We start from the raw sequence: 18,936 nt of genomic DNA on the forward strand, positions 1-18,936 counted from the left end.
GCTCTCCTGGGCACCTGCTGAGCTGTGCGCTCTTGCGTACTTGGCATCCCTCTCCCTCCTGAAAGCCCTTCCTCCAGCCCCCTCCAGCCCGCTCCACCAGCTGACGGACCCTGCCTCACTGGCCATAGCATGTGCTGCTGAGATGGAAAGCTTAACAGTTCTAGTCATTTCAAAACCTGATCGTTGCTGGTGCCATATTATTCTCATTCGTATTGCAACTAAAGAAGTTTTCTGCAGAACGGATTATGTTCCCCATATGCTAGGCTAGCATGTGGCTGACCAGAATAAATGCCCCATAGGCACTGTGTGTTTGCTTTAGCAGCTTTCTCTCCCTGCCCTCCAGCCCCGGCCAGTCTCCATTGTCAGACTTGCCTATGTGAGGTCTGCTTTGATTGCCAGAGACCTAGGTGTGCAGAGACATCCCCCTCCCCCCGACTGTCACCCTCTGCATAGGCAGGGGAAGGGCCTCAGGATGGCATCGGCATTCCTCTTGAGTGTTTGGAAGCTCTCAGGACCTGGGGCTCTGTCTACTCTTTGCCCCATAGCCCACTGTGTGTCCTCACCGACCACAGGTCGGTGTGAGCCTCTCTCCCAAGCTGCTTATGCCGAGATTCTGGGCTCTGTGAGCTAAGCAGGCTGTCCCTGGTGCCTCGTTCCCTGGCATTGGCCCCAAGGCGTGTGGTCTGCTCTGTGGTGGGGGAATGTGCTGGTGTCTTTCCTGCTCCCTGCGTCCATCAAGGCCTGGGTGCTCGGCTCACACCTGGCCCGCTCCTGGAATGCCTTCCCCTGTTAGCAGCTGTGACCTGGCTCCTCCTTCCATGAGACCCTGCAGCCTGGGCTCCCTGGCCAGCCAGCCCTCCAAGTGCCTTTGTGAAGTGCTGGCCTATTGTTTCTGGCCTGCACGGGTGACCTTCTAAGCTGGTTCGAGACGCTTGGGCAGGATTCCTGTTTCCCAAAGCTGGGTGTGGCTCCTCCGGCCTTCCCCTTCCCTGTCCAGGGCAGAGCTGAGCAGAGCCAGGGACCCTCCACTGGGCTGGGAACTGAGGACAGCCCCAGAGCCTGGTCTCATACCTCTCCATTGAAGAAGCAGTAGAAGACAGACACAAAGAAACCCTGGAAAGGAAGGAGGGAGGGGTCAGCGACCTGCTTGGGGAGCCACTCTGCAGGGATGGCTGGGAACACCTGGGCCCAGGACCCCAGAGGCTCAGAGCTGGAGGGGAGCCCACCCCTCATGGGGCAGATGTACTGGGGCCCACTGGAAGTGACAGGCTGTCAGAAATCCTCAGAGCAGGTGCTGGGCCACCAGTAGGTGCAGTCTAGTATGACCAAGAGCCAGTCAGGGGGTGAGCTCGCCTGACCCCTGGGGTGGGGGTGCCAGGGCCCAGGGCTGGGGTTCAGTGTGTGCATGCACGTGTGTGTCAGTGTGAACCATGTCCCGTGTGAGGTCTCTGTGAGGACACTGGTGCCCCATCTTTTCCCACAGCCCACCTGGAAGGATTGCAGGAAGGAGTTGAAATAGATGAACACGATCTGCGACAGGTCGTCCTCCCCGGGGTTGATGAAGAAGAGCATGTAGGTGATGCCCAGGAGGGGCAGGAGAACGAGGGTGGCCTTGACCGCCTTCCTGGGTAGTGAGAGGGCGACAAGGCTGGTCTGAGCCCACACTGCAGGCAGGGTCTCACTCAGGGGCCGTTTCTTCTGGGACCCCAAGCAAGCTCCCTGGCTGAGGACTACGAGGATTTGGAGGGCCCTGCCCAGATGCCCTCCTCATTTCTGCCCTCTGGGGGTTAAGGCACCCATCATTCACCTGTACTGGATCGTGTCTGATGTGGTGGATGCTCGCAGTTTTGTCATGAGGATCCTGACGATGTTGAAAAGAAATACAAAATTGATCTGGAGTGAGGGAAGGCGAAAAAAGCAGGACCATGAGGTGGGGAATGAACTGAGAGGCAGCCACTTCCCCCTATAACCCACTGAACCACATGTCCCACGCACACATCCATCCTACCCGTCACCCCAGCCCCTGCCTGCCGTCCCAAGGCCTATACTTCTCCCTCACCAGGATGGGCAGAAGTCCCCGTCCCCTGAAGGCTCCAGGGCCTGCTTCTCCACCCTCAGACCCGAGGGGGGGAAGCAGCCTTGGAGGCAGTGACCAAGGACACAAAGGCCACTTCTCCTGCGGCATGGCTCCTCAGAAAGTCCCCCACCCCCTTGCCCCACCCGGGGATGCCACAGGTGAAGCTGCCCAGGACTCCACCCCAGTCCCTTGCCCTGTCTGCTGCAGAGTGCCCCCTTGTCGACTGAGGGTTCCCCTGAGGCCCTGCTACCCTGGGGGAGTGGACCTGGCCAGAGGGAGTGACTGATCTCTCACCAGCCCTCCCTTGCACCCAGGAAAATGCTTCCCAGGCACGTCTGAGGCCATGCAGATGAATGGGCTGCTGGCCTGGCTCCAAGGCCCCTGGAAGGGCCTCATTTGTCTTCATTTTGAGCCTTCTCTTGGCATCAGAGCCGACGCACCCCGTCTCTTCCCAGGACCGGCCTGCGGGGCCGCCCGAAGCATGCTCGTGCTGTGGATGGTCTCCGTGGGCCTGCCAGTGTCTGGTCCATCCGCAGCGGCTTGTCTGTGTGGCCCTGTGCTGCCCTCCAAACGCTTCGGGGTGCGCGGGGGGCGAGTCTGTTCTCTGTGCTTGTGTGTGTTCACATGAGAGCCTGTGGATCTGGGGACGTGGGGATGCCGGCGTTTCTCTACATCCATCTCCAAACGTGAGCAGACAGGAAAGTGAGATTCCCTCTCTTGCGAATCTTTCCCGAGGAAGTGCCCATGGGTCAGAGGGCGTCTGCTGGCTCAGGCATATGCACCGTGTGAGTACATGTGCGCACGTGTGGGCACATACACACACACACACACACACACACACACACGTTCCGCCCGAGGCTCTGTCCCAAGAATCCGTGACTTCTTAAGCCCTCCTAAGTCTGGATCCCAGGCTGAGGGTGGGGGGACACTGGCAGACACCAGGGAACAGAGAGCCCTGTGGCCTCTGCACGACCCCGAAGCTGGAGGAGGCTCTGGGGGCCTGGAGGGCTCGGGCTGCTCCTCAACCCAGCCTGAGGCTCTCACACCCACGGTGGCATGGCCTGCAGAACCCAGGGTGAGGGGTGGGCGGGAAGCCTTCAGCCAGGGGCCTGCTGCACCCTGCTCCTTAAGGCGCATCTAATTTCTAGCTCCTGGGTTTCTGGTATATTCCCTTGGATCACAAAGTCAATCTTAATTTAGATCAATCCTAATTTTCTCATACAAGTGGTACAAAAGACTTGACCTTTTCTGATTCTTTCTGACTTCCGTGACAGTAGAGGCTGTTGGAATCAAAATATATTCTCATTTCTGGCACATTCCCTGCATTCAATCTATTTACCCATCACCCATCAACTCACTAACCATTTCATTCAATTATCCATCCATCCATCCATCCATCCATCTAAATACCTACTCAACAATCCATTCATCAGTTTATCCACTCACCCCCACCCCATGCTTCCATTCTGTCAATAAGCTGCCGAGCAACCCCAGCTGAGGGTCCTGTTCCATGTGCTGAGGCAAGAGCAGGGACAGGGTCTGGTGCTGAGGAGCTGGGATACAAGCCTTGTCCCCTCTACTCATGTGAGGCAGGCAGTCAGTGATGCTGCCCCCACTCCATCTCTGCCTGGGCCTGGGAAGCCTGGAAGTCACTCTTTCCTTGTCCCCAGCCACCCCCTTCACTGCATCTTTTCCACCTCACCCCACCACAGGTGTCTTCCCTCCTCCTCCAGGGAGCCTCGGGGCCCCAGCCCACACAGAGCTCTCCGCTCTTGGACCTCCCACTTCCTCCCACCCCAAATCCAAGCTCTTCAGTGAGCACTGGCTATTGTACCCTAGCCTTGTCCAGCCTAATTTCTTTCACTCACTCATTCATTCATTCGTTCGTTCGTTCATTCATTTAGTGAGCTAACTTGCCATGTGTTGGGTCCCTGCTCCCAGAAGTCTTGTGGCCGGGTGGAAAGGGGTCAGAAAGGCCTAGAGATATGGCACTTGAGCTGGGGGCTGAAGGACGGTGGGGGACTGTGTTCCAGGCAGAGAAAAGCCAGGGGATAAAGCCCTGGGGCAGGGGAGATAGGCCAGTTGGCAGCCACTGTGGCTGAGATGAGCCCAAAGAGTAGAATCTACCTCCTTCTAGAATAGCAGCTGCAGGGCCCTCCCAGTCCAGAATGTTCCTAGGGCAGCCCGCATGGCAGGGGCTCTGGGAATGCAGAGGGGAGAGGGTGTGGGGTGAAAGGGTAAGGCCAGACCCCCTGGAGAAGCTCCCTTGGAGAAGTCCAGCCTCGTTCCTGCCCCGTGTTTCCTGGAGCTCAGATTCTGGCAGCTCCCACTGGCACGGTCGCTCCTAAGGAGGCTCTGTGGGAGGGGCGCCCCAGCCTGGTCAGAGCCCCAGCCTGGCAGGCAGTGGTATGTGTCAGGCCCAGACTGGGGATCTGGGTATTATGGCGGCTACGGGGACAGACAAGGGAGGCTTAGTGCTCCCTAACGTGGCCCGGAACACATCATTCCAGGTTTTGTTCCAAGCACTTCATGGCTACTCCTCCAGCAGCAGCCTTATGCGGTAGGTGTGATCATTATTCCCATTTTACAGATGTACAAACTGAGGTTCAGCTAGGCTCTATCACTTGCCCACACCACACAGGTAGGAGGCACTGGTGTCAGGATTTGAGCCCAGCCAGCTGGCCTCAGCGTCCTCCTCCTGACCTCTGCATCGTGCTGTTGCTCATGCAGGAGTTCATGAAATCTGGGCCAGATGCAAGGAAGCGGAGGGAAAGCACTGGCCACACCACCAGGGATGGGTGATCGGAGCTCAGGAGCGCGCTGCAAGGCCCATCAGCGCTGGAGCCAGACCCGTGGCTCCAGGTACGAGGAGGACCGGCTGGAGGGGGAGCCCCAGGGCTACCACGGGTCCTCCCGGTGACCCCACGAAGCAGGGACTGGCATCATGGTGTTAGAGGTGAGAAACTGAGGCTCCACGCGAGGAGGTCCCCCAGGGTCCCAAATCCCAGGGGGCTGCGACCAGGGCTTGTTCCAGGGTGCCCCACAGCATGGCGCCTCCCACCAAGGCAGAGAAAGTAAGCAGACCCAGCTCACGAGCGCAGAGCACCCTGGGTCCTCCCCACCCCCGGCGACGGTGAAGGTACTTGCTAAGTCTGGTGCTCAGGGGAGACCCTCCTCGAACTTCACCGTCCCTTGTGCAGAGGCAAGCAGGGAGGGAGACGGAAAGGGGACTGACGTTTCTGCCTCCTGGGCTCCAGACACGGCTCCCAGCCTCGGAGATAGGCCCTGCTCCCTCCAGGTCTGGGTATGGGGCAGGTTTATTGGGGTGCTGTCAACACAGCTCAGGTCCCGCCTCTCACCGTTCCCCGGCTCTCAGCTTCCCGCACTGCACATCCGCCGGGTCAGTTAAACATGGCCCATCTGTCTGTCCCACGGGCATCTGTGGAGCCCAGTGTTGACCAGATGGACTTGGGGGTGCCCCCAGAAGCCTGGAGACCCGTCTGGGGCCTGGTCCTCACCGGGTGCCTCAGCTTTCTTCTCCTGTTGGCACACTCTAGGCAGGTGAAGCCTCAAAGGCCCATGCCCCGAGGCCTATTCCATGCAGGGCCCTGGCTGGGCCACAGAGGAAGCCCGGACAACATGCATCTCTGCCTGGCAGGGCCCCGGACACCACGGTTCTCCAACTCCAGTGTACACATCCAAGGTACCCGGGGCCCTTCGTCCAAATGCAGATCTTGGGCCCACCCCAGACATTCCCAGGGGCAGGTGGGGGGCCTGGAATGTGCATGTGGAACAGGGGCTGCTGGGGCATTGCTGGGAGGCACACAGAACGGGGAGACTTTAGTCAGACAGACCCGATGCTCCGTGCCCCATGGGAGCCCAGCCGGGGGTCCCTGCAGCTGCCGGGGACACTTCTCAGCCTCAGGCTTCCTCTGGCGCCAGGGGAATTAGCTCAGCCTCACAACAGAGGGACCTAGAAATATGCGGTGTTCATGTCCCTGGGGGGGGGGGGGGGGGGGGCCCCCCCCCCGAAGGGGGGGGGCGGGGGGGGGGGGGGTGCGGGGGGCGGGGGGGGGGGGGGGGCAGGCAACCTCCGCTGATGAGGCAGGAAGTGTGCGGAGAAGTAACCCAGCTTCCGAGCCTTCAGCAGGGGGCTATTCTGACACTCTTCCACGTGGTTGTCCCCATGGACGCCAGCTCATCACCTCACCTGGGCTTCCTCCCACCTTGTCTTCCACTCCCACCCCTCACGCTGCTTCCTGGGACCACCTTCCACGTGAACGCTTGGCACCAAGTTCTTGTCACATGGCTCTAATTCTGGCACTCGTGTGGCCTTGGGCAAGTTGCTTCATTAACCTCCCTGAGTTTCTGCGTCCTCACCAGTCCAAAAGGGACACCACAGAGCCCGTCTCAGAAGGTCGACGCAGGTAAAAATACTCATGGAGAGCCCCGAGCCCCGTGCCTGACCCCGTCCCCAGACCGGGACCCAGTAAGTGCCACATGCTTTTCCCATGACAACACAGTCACAACAGCTTCCTGCAAACCGAACCGGCCAATTCACTTCCCGGAACCCAGAAATAAGCTCGGTCACGTCTTTCAGCAGCAGAAATGCAGCCATGAATCAGGGGAGGGCAGGAGGTGGGTGAGCGGCCCCTGCGTCTCAGCTCAGCTAGCTCTTAGTGGTGACCTGGGGCAGGCAGTTTCATCTCAACGTCCTCATCTGTAAAATGGGGATCATAATTCCTATTTCCAGGCACAGACGATGTGAGATTTGGAAGTTATGAAGATGGAGCTGCTGGACAGGCTCAGTGGGGAACGTGGAAGCCCCGTAAGTGCAATAGCTGGGTGTGGGGGGTGGGCTGGGCCCAAAGGGAGACGCAAAGGGCTCTTGGGCCAAGCGGTGGGGGTGGAAGCAGAGAAAGGGGCAGGGAGGAACAGGCAGGGAGTGGGGGCTGACACGGAGCCCTCCATGCCCATCTCCCTTTCTCTGTTCATCTCCTCACGCTGCCCAGCATCCTTGCAGCTGGGGGCTCTCTCCCCACTATCGCTGAAGCCCCACCCAGGCCAGCCTTCTTGGCGGGGTCCCAGATTCACGAAAAGCCCTAATCCCTCCAGGATGGGCTCTCAGCAGCAGGCTGGAGGGGATGGGTCTCAAGGAGTTTCCGTTCACACTGAGGGTGGGGACCAGTGACACATTGCAGCCAGGACTCCAAGGACAGTCACTCCTCACAGTGCTCCCCGCCCCCCCCCCCCCCCGGCCTACTGCTGACAAGGACTGGCTTCTGCCTCTGAAATAAGGTGGAATTTCCAATGGTGGAATTTCAGGCAGTGGGTAGAAAACCTCCCTAGACATCTCCAGTTCATATACATCAAGGGCACTCCAAAGATGGGGAGCAAATGAATCCCAGAAGAAGTCACAAAAAGGAGGAGTCAGGAAATGAAAGAAATAAACAGTAATTGTCTCCAAGGTAGACCACAGAACCCCCATTAGGCACCTGCTGTGTGCAAGAGTAGGATGTCTCTCTCTCTTTCTCTCTCTCTCTCTCTCTCTCTCCTATGTATCCCACAAGGAGCAGGTGGCCCTTTAAGGAAGCTGGTGCATATAGGAGACTGAAATTACCAAGCCTGAAATAAGTCTTATGTAAATGCCAATTTCTTATGGGGCTTTTTTGCATGTCTCTTTTTTAAAATGTATGATGTATAATGGGTTCATTTTTGCCGAATGCAGGCTGTACTTAAACTCTACCTTAATTAAAGCTCATTGTGGATTAAAGACGTTGTGGCAATTATACCTTAAATGCGAATACATTTGGCAAAGGGCGGGGAGCTGGACAAGGAACAATTGCTCATCAGGCTTCATTCTGGTACCACGGCTCCAGGCTGGGGGCGGTGGGCTGGGCCTCAGAGGGGGTCGCTGGAGGCAGAGGGGGATGTAGGTCTGGGCTGAATAGAAGTCCACACACCCTTTTCTTGCCATCAGCGGCCCCCTCGCCTGGCTGTCTCAGTACCTGGCAAGGGGATGTCAGATGTGGGAGGCACTAGAAATCTGCCAGTCAGACCCGTTCTCTGCCCAGAGGAAGAACCCGAGGGCCAGAGGTGAAGGGGCCGCACCAGGGCATGGAACATGGAGTAAGGATAGTGGGAGGGGGATGCCAAGGAGTGGGGTGGTGTGTGCAGAGGATGTGCAAGGGGCCACATTCTTCCCCAGCATCTCTGCTGGGTGGGTCCTCTGCATCCTCCCGGTGCCCAGCCCGATCCGGGGCCCCACTGAGGACCTACCAGGAGCACAAGGATGATGGGGCCTTGGTAAATATAGTCCACCAGGTCGCCAGGCTCCTTGCCAAACCAGCACCTGCAAAGATGGGGTGGTTGTGAGTGGCCTGCTGAGCCACGGTCTGGCCACCACAGTGCACTTGGGCCCAGGGTTCTCTGGCTTGACCCTCCCTGAGACCCAATCTCTAGGGCTGTGCCTTCCCAAAATGCCTGGGTGGACGGCCCTGGCCCCTCTGACCACCCAAGCTCACCCCTGGACTGCCTTTGGCCCTCCATGGAGGGTCTGGTCTCCCCAGCTGGACTGAGGGCCGGTCCTGGGTCTCCCCCCATCCTCCTCACTCGCCTACCCTGTTCCAGACTGTGGCACCCAGGGCTGGGCAGGCAGGAGGCTCACGAATGGAGAGCTGGGCTCCCCCTTGCTGGCCCAGGGCCCAAGCACCCTGTAGCACCTGTCCCTGCATTGCTCGGAACCTGCCACTCCACATGCCAGGCACTCAACCGCACAAAGCAGCAGATGGAGAGGCCTTCTCCAGCCCTGAACCCCGGCCTTTCTCTGAGCTGAGCCTCATTCACCCAGTGAAGGGAGCCTGCTGCTACCAGAGGCTTGGTTATTCTCTGGGGATGCTGGTGGGTGCAGAAGCTTCAGAGTCCAGAGGAAGGGTGGGGCCAGGACACAGTCTGGCCCTGTCAACCACTCCTGTTAGACCTCAGGAAGGGCCACATGGACTTTGGGAAATTCTGACTGTGTCTTCCGAAACTGAAGAGGTCATCCAGTGCACACTGCCTTAGACAGGAATCTCCCCTGGCACCGCCTCCCAGCGCTGGGGTTTCTGGTCTTTGCTTGAACACCCCCTTTGACAGGAAGCTCACTACCTTTCACGGCACCCCAGTTCTGCCCCTGCCCCCAAATCTTACCCACTCTCTCCAGCCTCAGAGACCCCTTGGAGATTTGTATCCAGAAACTGACATTCCCTTTAAATTGGGGCACCCAGCTTCCCAGCTACTGCTTGGCTGAGCCATGGCCAGAATTGCCATCATCTGGATGTGGCTTAGATATCAACATCTCTGGTGCAGGGAGGGTGGCAGGATGGGACAATGTACCCCAGGCAGGGACTGCGACGCCAGAATAAAACAAGTACCCACTTCTCTGGCCCAGGGCTCTGTGAAAGGCCCATTGACAGCCTTGGATGGGCTCTAGGCTGACAGCCTCCAGCACTTGACCTCCTCTATGTACCCTGGGCCACACTTGCCACTCCGAGGAGGAGGCCTTACCAAAGGCCAAAGGGGTCGTGCATTAGGGCACTTAAAAGATCCAGGATTCCTAACCCATGACACCTACCACACGAGTATCTCTGGGTGCCAGGCATATTTTCTCAATATAGGGACAATGGGAAAGTAAATCTGTCCTGGTAGGACTTCAATTCCTGCCCAATGGCCTGGCTGGAGCCCTTGCCTGACCTTTCCTGACACCCTTCTGACCCCTGCAGGCGGCCGGTCCTACTTACTGTTCATTTTCATAGTAGAGTTTGCCAATGGCCCAGGCAACGATGATGGGGCAGGGGATGCCTGAAAGAAGGACAGACACAGGCTACAGTGGACAGACAGATGGTCGAGGGCCCTCTTGTAGAACACGGTGAGGGGACCACAAGGGGCCTGGGACCAGTCATCCAACTGCAGGTCATCTGTGGCCCCATCCTGAGCCCCCCTTCCCCCTCTCTCAGCAACCCTCTCTAAGCGGGTCAGACAGATGAGGCTACAGCATGATTTTCTGAGATTATTTGATAGAGAAGTGGAGCTGGCCAGCTTGTCTTTCGAAACCAGAGACAAAGATCTTTGGATTGGTCTTCCCAGGCAAGGAGAGGAGGGCTGTTTGTAAAATGTGCTGTTGGAGGGACTGCTTGCTTCTTCCTCACCAGCAATGGAAGGGAGGGGCTGCATCCCCGGCCTGTCCTGGGGACGGTAGGCAGGGCTGTGCACCTGTCCTTGGACCCAAGATGAAGGGAGGTGACCTTGTTGGCACTGCCCCCTCCCCACTAGGCCCCGCGGCCCCCAGGGACCCTCACACCATCCGATGAAGAGGAAGAGCCGCTTGCGCAGGTGCTCGGTGGAGTAGGTCATGACGATGGCCGTGTGCAGGTAGCAGCCCTCGACGAACATCCAGAAGAAGTTGGTCACCACGAAGTAGTTGAAGATGGTGGTGACGCAGCAGCACCAGGCCTGCACGGGGCAGGGGCGGTCAGGGGCTGCCTGGGGCCAGGGCCCCAGTGCGCGGCATGGGCACCCGCCAGGAGTCGCCTTGCGGACATGCATTCAAGACCCTCCAATCTCACTCTGGGAAGCTTCATGCTCCACCCGATTCTCTCTTGCTGTTTGGGATGAAGTTAAGGCGCCAGCCTGCACCGGTCCCTTCTTTGGCTTCTCCCCCAGCCCTTTCTAATCTCCCTTTTTCGTAAGGAAAGAGGGAGGCTGGCCCTGAGCTTCCTCCGGGCAGAGGCTAGGACTGAACAACACTGTTGTGTTTTCATGGTCGGTTTTTTGAGAGTCACCTTCGATCCACAGCAAGTTTTCCATTTAGGGATGAAATGGGAAATCTCACACGGAAGAAAAGGAGTGAGTCAATTAAAAGCAAGTTGTTATATAAATAATAGTGCAGGGGTTATGCAGGTGAGGTGCAGCCATCGAGGTGACTCTCCAAAATCTCTGGTTTGGGCAGATTCTGGGCTCAGACGATCACTGCTGGCTCTGGGTGGAGGCTCACCATCTCCGGGGCAGGTTGTCGTACCCCTCTGAACCCCACTGCGACCTGAGAAACTACTAATGGCATCTTTCAGGGTGGCTAGAGATGCAGGCTGGCTAAGGCAGGCACCAAGAAATGCGGGTTGTTGCCATTTGCCTTTGTCCCTGTCCCTTTGAACAAAGCTACCCTCCCAAGGACCCTGCAGAGGGGAGATGGGGGTGCGGGCAGAGAAAAAGCCTGTCCAGGCTGCAGTGAGCCTGGCCAGCTCTCAGGCCTCCTGCCCTGGCCACTGCTCCCCAGGCTTCGTCCCCAGGACACCCTCAGAGCCGAGGTTGGGATCTGGGGGCCGGTGGTCGGGGGAGCCCTGTGATGGGCGTTCTCTGCCCCACGGAGACAGCGCATCCCCTCTCTGTCCAGCGCTGACGGCTCCGGCTGTCAGCTGGTCCTGTGCTCAGCTGCTCTCTGCCTCCGTGGCTTTCCCCCAGGGTCCCAGCCCTGATCTCGGGCCCCACAAGGTTGTCTGTCTCCTCTTCTCAAAAGGGCCTGCTGAGGTGGGAAGCTAAAGATCCCTTCCTTCCAACCCTGTTTTTTTTCCAAGTTAAGCGACATTTTATCAGTTCAAGCGTATGGGGCTGCAGGGCCCCCCCAAACTGGATTGGACTCAGTGAGTGCTGAGGCAGGGCTTAATGGGGGGCCAAGTTAAGGGTCAAACCAGACTGGATATCTGCTCAGGTCCACCGTCCAAAGAAAATGTATTGAGAAGTCTCTAATGGTGTGCCACAGGACTCTGGGCTTGGCCTCGTTAGTCTTGGGTTTTGCAGTGACTTGGACATAGTACCACAGCAGTTGACACAGCTCTAGGGTGGATGGCTAACACGTGGGATGGCCTGGTCAAGATCCTGCTGGCTTAGGTGTGGAGGCATCATTACAGTGTCACCTAACCTCCCCGAGCCTCAGTATCCATGTCTGTATAATGGTGGAAATAATCCCCACAGGGCTCTCATTGGAATTGAGATAAAGCCCAACGGAGCTTAGTTCCAGCCTCTTCTTCTCTAAGGGGTTTTTGGGAGGTCCTGGATTCAGAAGATGGAGAGTGGAACAGGCTAAACCAGTCCGGTTTGCTGTTTGTGCTGTTCCCGGGACCCAGGCCTCGCAGCAGCCCCTGCCCCGCCCCTACCCAGCCTGACCCTGGGCCCAGCTCGGGAGGGACAATGATTGGGGGAGAGGTGAGCTCAGGTGCGGGTCTACACCTGAGGACTGGGCAAGAGAGGTTGGTGCCCCCCGAGCCCGGAGCCCCCCAGCCCCAAGCCTCGGCCCGGTGACCTCATTGCTCTCATGCACTTCGTGGTCGATGAGCTGCAGCAGGAACCACATGACATTGCGCAGGATAAAGGTGGTGATCAGATTCCAGTGAATCACGTTCCGCAGACAGCGGATACTCCTGTGGGAGGCCCAGGGCAGGGGTCAGGCAGGATCGGGAGCGAGCTGAGACGGGCTCAGCCTGGGGTCAGGAATCAGCTGGGACTGGGGCCCCCACCCCGAGGCCAGGTAAGAGACTCAGCCTCGGGTGAAGGCAGGGCCGCACCACGAGCCACATTCCCTTTCGCGGTGGCCACAGCTGGATCTCTCCGAGCCAGCTCCCCCTTTGCATCCTGCATGCCTGCCAGCTGTTAGTGCCCTGGCCGCCCCCCCAGACCCTTCTGTCCACGGGCTTCAGGGCCCCCCTACCCTGCCGAGTGGAGGCAAGACCGTGTGGGAGGGGTGAAGGGGGTGCTGTGGGGGAGGGGCAGGGAAAAGCAGCAGGCCTTGCTGGGGGGATGACTCACCGCAGGGCCAGGAAAAGCAGGAAGGCGGCCACGAGGGCGGCCACGGAAACGCAGTGACCCAGGTAGTTGACAACAAGGGCGACGCGGTAGTGCACGTCGTACTTCCTCTGCTGGACAGACAGACAGACACACAGGCGGACGGAGGCATGGAGCACATGGAGGGAGGGGCTGGCACTCCAGCTACGGCCACCCTGTGTGTCGTGGCCTTGGGGGCAGACGTGGCTGCAAGTGTCCTCACCACATCGGGCTCCCAGGGCTCACTCCTGTTGGCTGTGGGCAGCTCTTGGTAGAGACAAAGGGCTGCAGTCAGGCCCCCTGCCATGCAGTTTGGAGGCCGGTTTGGACACAGCGTCTCCTGGGATATGCCAGAGGTGAGGCGCTCTGCATTTCCCTGTCTTTTTAATTCCGGACTGGGAGCTGCCACACCTGTGTGTAACCTCGGCTCAGACCCTGGCTGGCTGAGTGACCGAGGGTGAGCTGATTTCTGTCTCTGGACCTCAGTTTTGACCTCCGTATAATGGAGCCATTATGAGGCCCTCCTGCCTCAGAAGCAGCAAGCTCTGGGAAGTCTGGAAGGTGCCCTGGGATCAGGCTGTAGCGGATGTAGCAATGAGGGGGCGCAAGGTCTGTAGAGAAGTTCAGAGCAATATTAATGCCAAATAAAAGCCAGTCTCCTTTTTATGGTCACCACATGCTGGCAATTCTCAACAGAGGCAGTGATAGAGTACTCCTTGCCAGGGCAGGCTATGCCCTGACTCCCCGCCCACCGTGGTTTGCCCCTGCTCAGAGAGGCTGTCGGGTGGAGAGGTGAGGCCAGCGGTCTGGCGGGAGCCTCCTTCTTTATGACCCATCCCACTTGCCACTCCTCTCGCCCTACTGCAGACCCCTTCTGGCTCACATTTTGTAGCATCCCTTTCTCAGGGTAGCTCAATGGTTTTCCTCTGAACCTGGACTTCTTGGGGAAAGTTGCAGCCTCGCTGGGGGCTGTAATGGGTGAATGAGGAGGGGGGTGGAGGTGGGATGTGTCATTTGGGGTCAGGAGTGAGGCGTAACTTCAAAGGGGAGGAGGCTGGCACCACATGAAGCCTGGAGCCCAGTTCCAGAGCAAGGGGGCTGCTGAGGTGTGAGCGGGACCCAGATTCCCGTGGGGCCCAGCCTTCCGGAGGCTGTGCTCGTTTCCAGGTGGAGCCATAGAATCAGATGCTAGATGGGGAAACTGAGGCCCAGAGGAGGAGGAAGGAAGTCACACAGCCTGTTAGATATTGGGACACTGGTCACACCGTCATTCCCTTCTTGTGTCACATGCCAGACATGGTTGTGTTCTCTGCTAGCCAGGGCTCTCCCGAAGGTCTGTGTCCCCCTTCTCTCCCACAGTGTCACTGAGCAGGGGACAGGACATGGAGGCAGGGGGAAAAAGTGCAAAAATATGTGGCTGGGCTGCACAAGGACCAGTTCTGTCACCCTTGGGATGTTCTCTGCTCAACCTGACTCCTGATAGCTGTACAGGGACGGGGGGGGGGGGCAGGTGGGGCAGGTGGGGGCCACTCACCTTATCATCCAAAATGGGCTCACACTGTGAGTAGTTGATCCGTGAAGCCCACGTCCCATTCTCCAAGCACTCTCGGTAGGCATTCCCTACAAAAGATGCCAACCACCAAGAGGCAGGTCACTCCCCTCCTCAAGAACACTCCCTGGCTCCCGGGTGCCCACAGGGTAAGGTTCATACTTCTCAGCCTCTCTAGGCCAGGAAACACAACACACATCTAAAAGTTCACGGGAAAGTCATTTAGGTGAAAATTGTGCAAAAGGCTTACCAGCTGAAAGGCAAGATAAAACCCATTTTTGATACAATTTTTGACTAGCATCTTGTCTACTTTCATTAATTTTGTTCAGAACTGAACCTGACTGGGAGCCCTGGGTTGTGGCTGAAGATTTGCTGCTTTCTGCACACCCAATAATTTCCATTCTTTTCTCGTTTTATTTATTTTTATTTATTTATTATTATTTTTTGAAGATTTTCTTTATTTGACAGAGAGAGAGAGAGAGAGCAGGAGAGCACAAGAAGGGGGAGCAGGCAGAGGGAGAAGCAGGCTCTCCGCCGAGCAGGGAGCCCGATGTGGGGCTCGATCCCAGGTCCCTGGGACCATGACCTGAGCCGAAGGCAGCCACTTCACCGACTGAGCCCCCCAGGTGCCCATCTTCTCTCACTTTATACATACGAGATCCGTACTTTTTCCCAGCAGTAGTTCTGTTTTAATACCAGCTACCCTTCACAGAGTGGGCGTTCACCACAGACCGGATTATCTTTCAACCACTTTAGCTGCACTCGTCCATTCATTCCTCCCAGCAACCCCATGAGTAATAGTAACCCATTTTACAGAAGAGGAAACTGAGGCACAAAGAGGTTAACCTACTTGTCAAAAGCTATACAAATGAGAAGGGGTAGAGCCAGGATTCAAATCCAGGAGGTCATGCTTCAGGTTGCATGTTCTTAACCCCTCGCTACCGCGCAGTGGGACACAGGAATGAGGGACACTTGGGGAAACGGGAGTGTGTCGCCGATCTCGAGCTGCGGCTGCCTGCAAGAGCACCGTGTGAGATCTCTCAGTGTCTGACTGGAATCTGCCCAGACACTTCAGAGAACCGATGTCTGACATCCACAAGGGCAGGCTACCCCCCCGCGGGGAATGCAGGATGATCAGAGAATGCTCATACCTACCTTTCTTGAAATCCCAGTGTGACTGTCAGTTCTAGCTCCTAAGCCACCACCTCCAGGCAGCCCACCCTTAACCTCCAGCCAGGAGGAACCCCTCCCACCTGAGAACTCCGGAGCCCTTTGTCAGACTCTGCTTTGCCCCATGAGTGGGAATGTGACCTCCCCCACTTCCTTACAAATTCTGAATGATCCGTGGTTTGGGGGTGATTTGTACTGGGGTTTTCTGCTCTCTGGCTAATGGGTTGTCTGTGGGTTTTTCTTTTGGGTTGCTGTTAGATATATACTACTGAGCTAGTTAAAATAAATAGCTCCCAGAGCACAGAGTCACAGAGCTGGAGGGGGAAACTCAGATTGCTTCTGGAAAACAGTGAGTTCTAAAATAATTAAGTTACCTAAAAAACCCACCTCTGTTGAGTTGACAGTGAGTTCAAAGCAATGGGATTATTAAGGGAGCACTTGCTGAGGAGCAGAAACAATGGGGGAGAGTCTCTTAGCTTAATTGTTTTTTAATTTGGTGCTCTGAGCTCAGAGGTTTTTCAGATTACGGGCTATTACTGGCCTGTGGCTGCCCCCTCCGGCCCTGGTGGGAGTCCAGGCGATCCTGACCCCAAAGTGAGGACCCCAGCCCCTTGCCTCTCACTGTGGCACCCACATCCACTCGTGGGTTTTCTCCTTCCTCAGGGCTGTTTTACTACAGAAAGGTTGTGTGTTAAGAGAATTTGATGCATACGGTTAGTGATGTTACTGAACTAAAGGACAGAGTGTGGGGTGAGTCAAAAGGACCCACGTAAAGGTATCTGGGGAGGGCTGGTCCTTTTGTAAAATGAACACTCCCTTATTGATTGGGGTTTAAGGTCCCTCTCAACAGCCTGTCTGAGGGAAGATCCAGGCTCTGGTTCAAAGGGCAGAACATTTATCTTCTAGGGATGTGTTCAGAGATGTTATCCAGCTTTCCTGAGGTTCAGTGCTAAACCCCTTCCTCCAGGAAGGCCTCTTTGATTTCTCCCATCTCACAGATTTCTCTCTCCTGAGTCCCCCACTCCACCCCACCCGAGTCCTAATAGTCTGAGCCTCACACTTCATCCCTTGCTCATAACCTGGCCTGAGTTGTTTAGGTGTGTGAGTCTGGTCTCACTGATCGATGTGGGGCTAACCAAGGACAGGAACTCAGAATACTTTCCAAAGTATGATATCTCATGATGGTACTAACCATGGGGTGGGCTTGAGGATGGGAGGGAGTCAGGGTAGAGATGCGGCAAATCTGAGACCTTTCTGGTCCCTTATGTCAGTGCCCCTCGGGGGGTACCAAATTTTATGACTTCTGTCTCGGCTTTCTTTTTCTGGAATCCACCCCTCTCCTGCCATCACTCCATGTGGCACTTGACATTTGCCCTAACAGGCCTGGCACATAGCCAGCTCTATGCTGAACCCCCCCCCCTTGAAATACCCTCCTCACTCTCACCCATGGCTCACCGACAAACCCCTTCCTATCTTCTAAACCATAGTGCAAGCGCCATCTCCTCCCACAGGCTTCCCCAGGACTCCAGGTATTTAAGCAATCTCTTCTTTTTTTCCTCCAAATGCCTCCTCTAGGCCTTGCCATCTCTTGAAATACAGGCCTTCACATTTGACTGTCCCTGAGCCACACCAACACATCCATGTGGTGTCACAATCCAGTACAAACCCACCCACATCCCCACCTCCACCCCACACACGTCCTACATTAGTGAGGCCGGTTTCACAAAGCAAAATCCATCTTGACCACAGCTATGATATTTTTCTTCCTATTCTATTCTAATGAATTAATTTATTTTATATACAAATGCTGGTCATGACTCACTAATTTGACTTCACCATCCACTATTGTGCTCTGACCCATAGTTTGAAAACCAAAAATCTATTTTAGAGCATTTGCCATAATTTACTACGGGTTTCCATCTTTTTGGACCTGATCCTTTTTTCTTTGCTACTGAACTTAAACTCCCTGGGGACAGACAGGTAGGCAGAGACCTTATGGGAGTCTCCGGATCCCCCACAGGAATTAGCCATCACATACATATGGGCTGCACCAAACCAGCTCGGATGTGCCAACACCTTGGAAAGCAGGGTCTGAGATGTGGGATGTTGTGGAAGGGAGCTTCCCTCTGGGGGCCCAGTCGTGCCTGGAGATGTAGTTCTGGTGACAGACTCCAGGTACCAGAGGCCTGGAAGACAGGCCCAGCTCTTCGGGAAGCTGGCTAATGAGGACACTTTGCCCTCAAGCACAGCTTTGGGCAGGACAGAGTAAGACAGAGGAGTCCCCCTCTCCCTGGGAACCATGGGAGGATGGGCACGGAAAGTCTGAGGGCAGGTGGCCAGACTGGGATTGCAGGGCTGGATGCGGGGAGGTGGGTGCCTGTTGCCACAGCAACCCAAGGGCCCCTGCCGAAGATAGATGCTGATGGTGTGCGGTGTGGACTGTCAGGGGCATTAGGGTCTGGAGGATGCCAGCAGGCTCGTCTCTTGCAGGGCTCTGTGGCCTGGGAATCCTAGTCCCCGTTCCCTGCAGTGTGCCAGGTCTCTTCCCCTAAGTGCCCCTGGCCTGTCAAAAGCCCCATTACCGTGGCCTTTCCCTCTTTCAGATGCTCACCCCTTTCTGATGAGAGTTCCTGGTGCAGGCAGTCACCTGAGTGGTTCAGAAGCCTGGCTGCGAGAAGAGGGGGGCTGCTCTTCTGGCTGTAGATTTGTCTCTGGCTGGCTGGCTAAGTGACCTTAGCTAAGTCCCTGCCCTCTTGGCCTCAGTGTCTCCTCTCAGTTAAAGTGATGTACATCGTTTCTCAAAGATGCTGTTGGCATCTCAGGTAGGTCAGGTATCTGTTGTGTAGGACTTTTCAACCCGCCGAACGCCAGTATTACCATCAAGCTATGTGACAACTCCACACATCCCTGTATCACTTTCAAGCGCTCCCTACATTGGCCCTTCTATGTCTGATGGTCTAACTGACAAGGCATGGGAGACAGGGACCACGAGGGACCATTTCTGGGTGGCAGTTGTGGAGGAGAGAGTGTAAGAGACAGGTGGGGCACAGGGAGTGAGTGGTGGAGGGGCAGCAACATGGTCATTGGATGTCTGGGAAAACAATGACAAGAAGTTAGGGCAAGAGGTGCTGGCAGGGAGGTGGGAAGGGGCCAGAAGCACTATTCACTGAAGGAATCAGGTCACTGTGCAGGACAGGAACTTTCAGCACTGCGGACAGCAGAATGCCACCTCTCCCCACTCCCCACCAAAGCCGGTGGGCCACCTTGGAGAGCTCCTGCGACACAGCCC

At 56.6% G+C, this 18,936-nt stretch overlaps 1 protein-coding gene across 4 annotated transcripts in view; it reads right to left on the reverse strand.

Annotated features, from left to right (window-relative positions):
• CRHR2 (corticotropin releasing hormone receptor 2) overlaps window positions 1-18,936 on the reverse strand; it is a 45,151-nt gene that overhangs the window by 666 nt on the left and 25,549 nt on the right. The window contains exons 4-12 of one of the 4 annotated variants that reach the window (XM_035020844.1): window positions 14,463-14,548; window positions 12,914-13,020; window positions 12,411-12,528; window positions 10,414-10,567; window positions 9,856-9,916; window positions 8,357-8,429; window positions 1,808-1,893; window positions 1,489-1,624; window positions 1,072-1,113 (exon numbers count right to left, since the gene is read on the reverse strand). In XM_035020844.1, coding sequence (XP_034876735.1) covers window positions 1,072-1,113; window positions 1,489-1,624; window positions 1,808-1,893; window positions 8,357-8,429; window positions 9,856-9,916; window positions 10,414-10,567; window positions 12,411-12,528; window positions 12,914-13,020; window positions 14,463-14,548 — 863 coding nt within the window. Of the gene's footprint in view, window positions 1-1,071; window positions 1,114-1,488; window positions 1,625-1,807; window positions 1,894-8,356; window positions 8,430-9,855; window positions 9,917-10,413; window positions 10,568-12,410; window positions 12,529-12,913; window positions 13,024-14,462; window positions 14,549-18,936 lie in introns of all 4 variants that reach the window. The other 3 variants (XM_035020843.1, XM_035020846.1, XM_035020845.1) reach the window with 3 other exon arrangements.

This window comes from Mirounga leonina, unplaced genomic scaffold, assembly GCF_011800145.1.
Source record: "Mirounga leonina isolate KUSES-001 unplaced genomic scaffold, KU_Mleo_1.0 Mir_174, whole genome shotgun sequence".
Lineage (NCBI taxonomy): Eukaryota > Metazoa > Chordata > Mammalia > Carnivora > Phocidae > Mirounga > Mirounga leonina.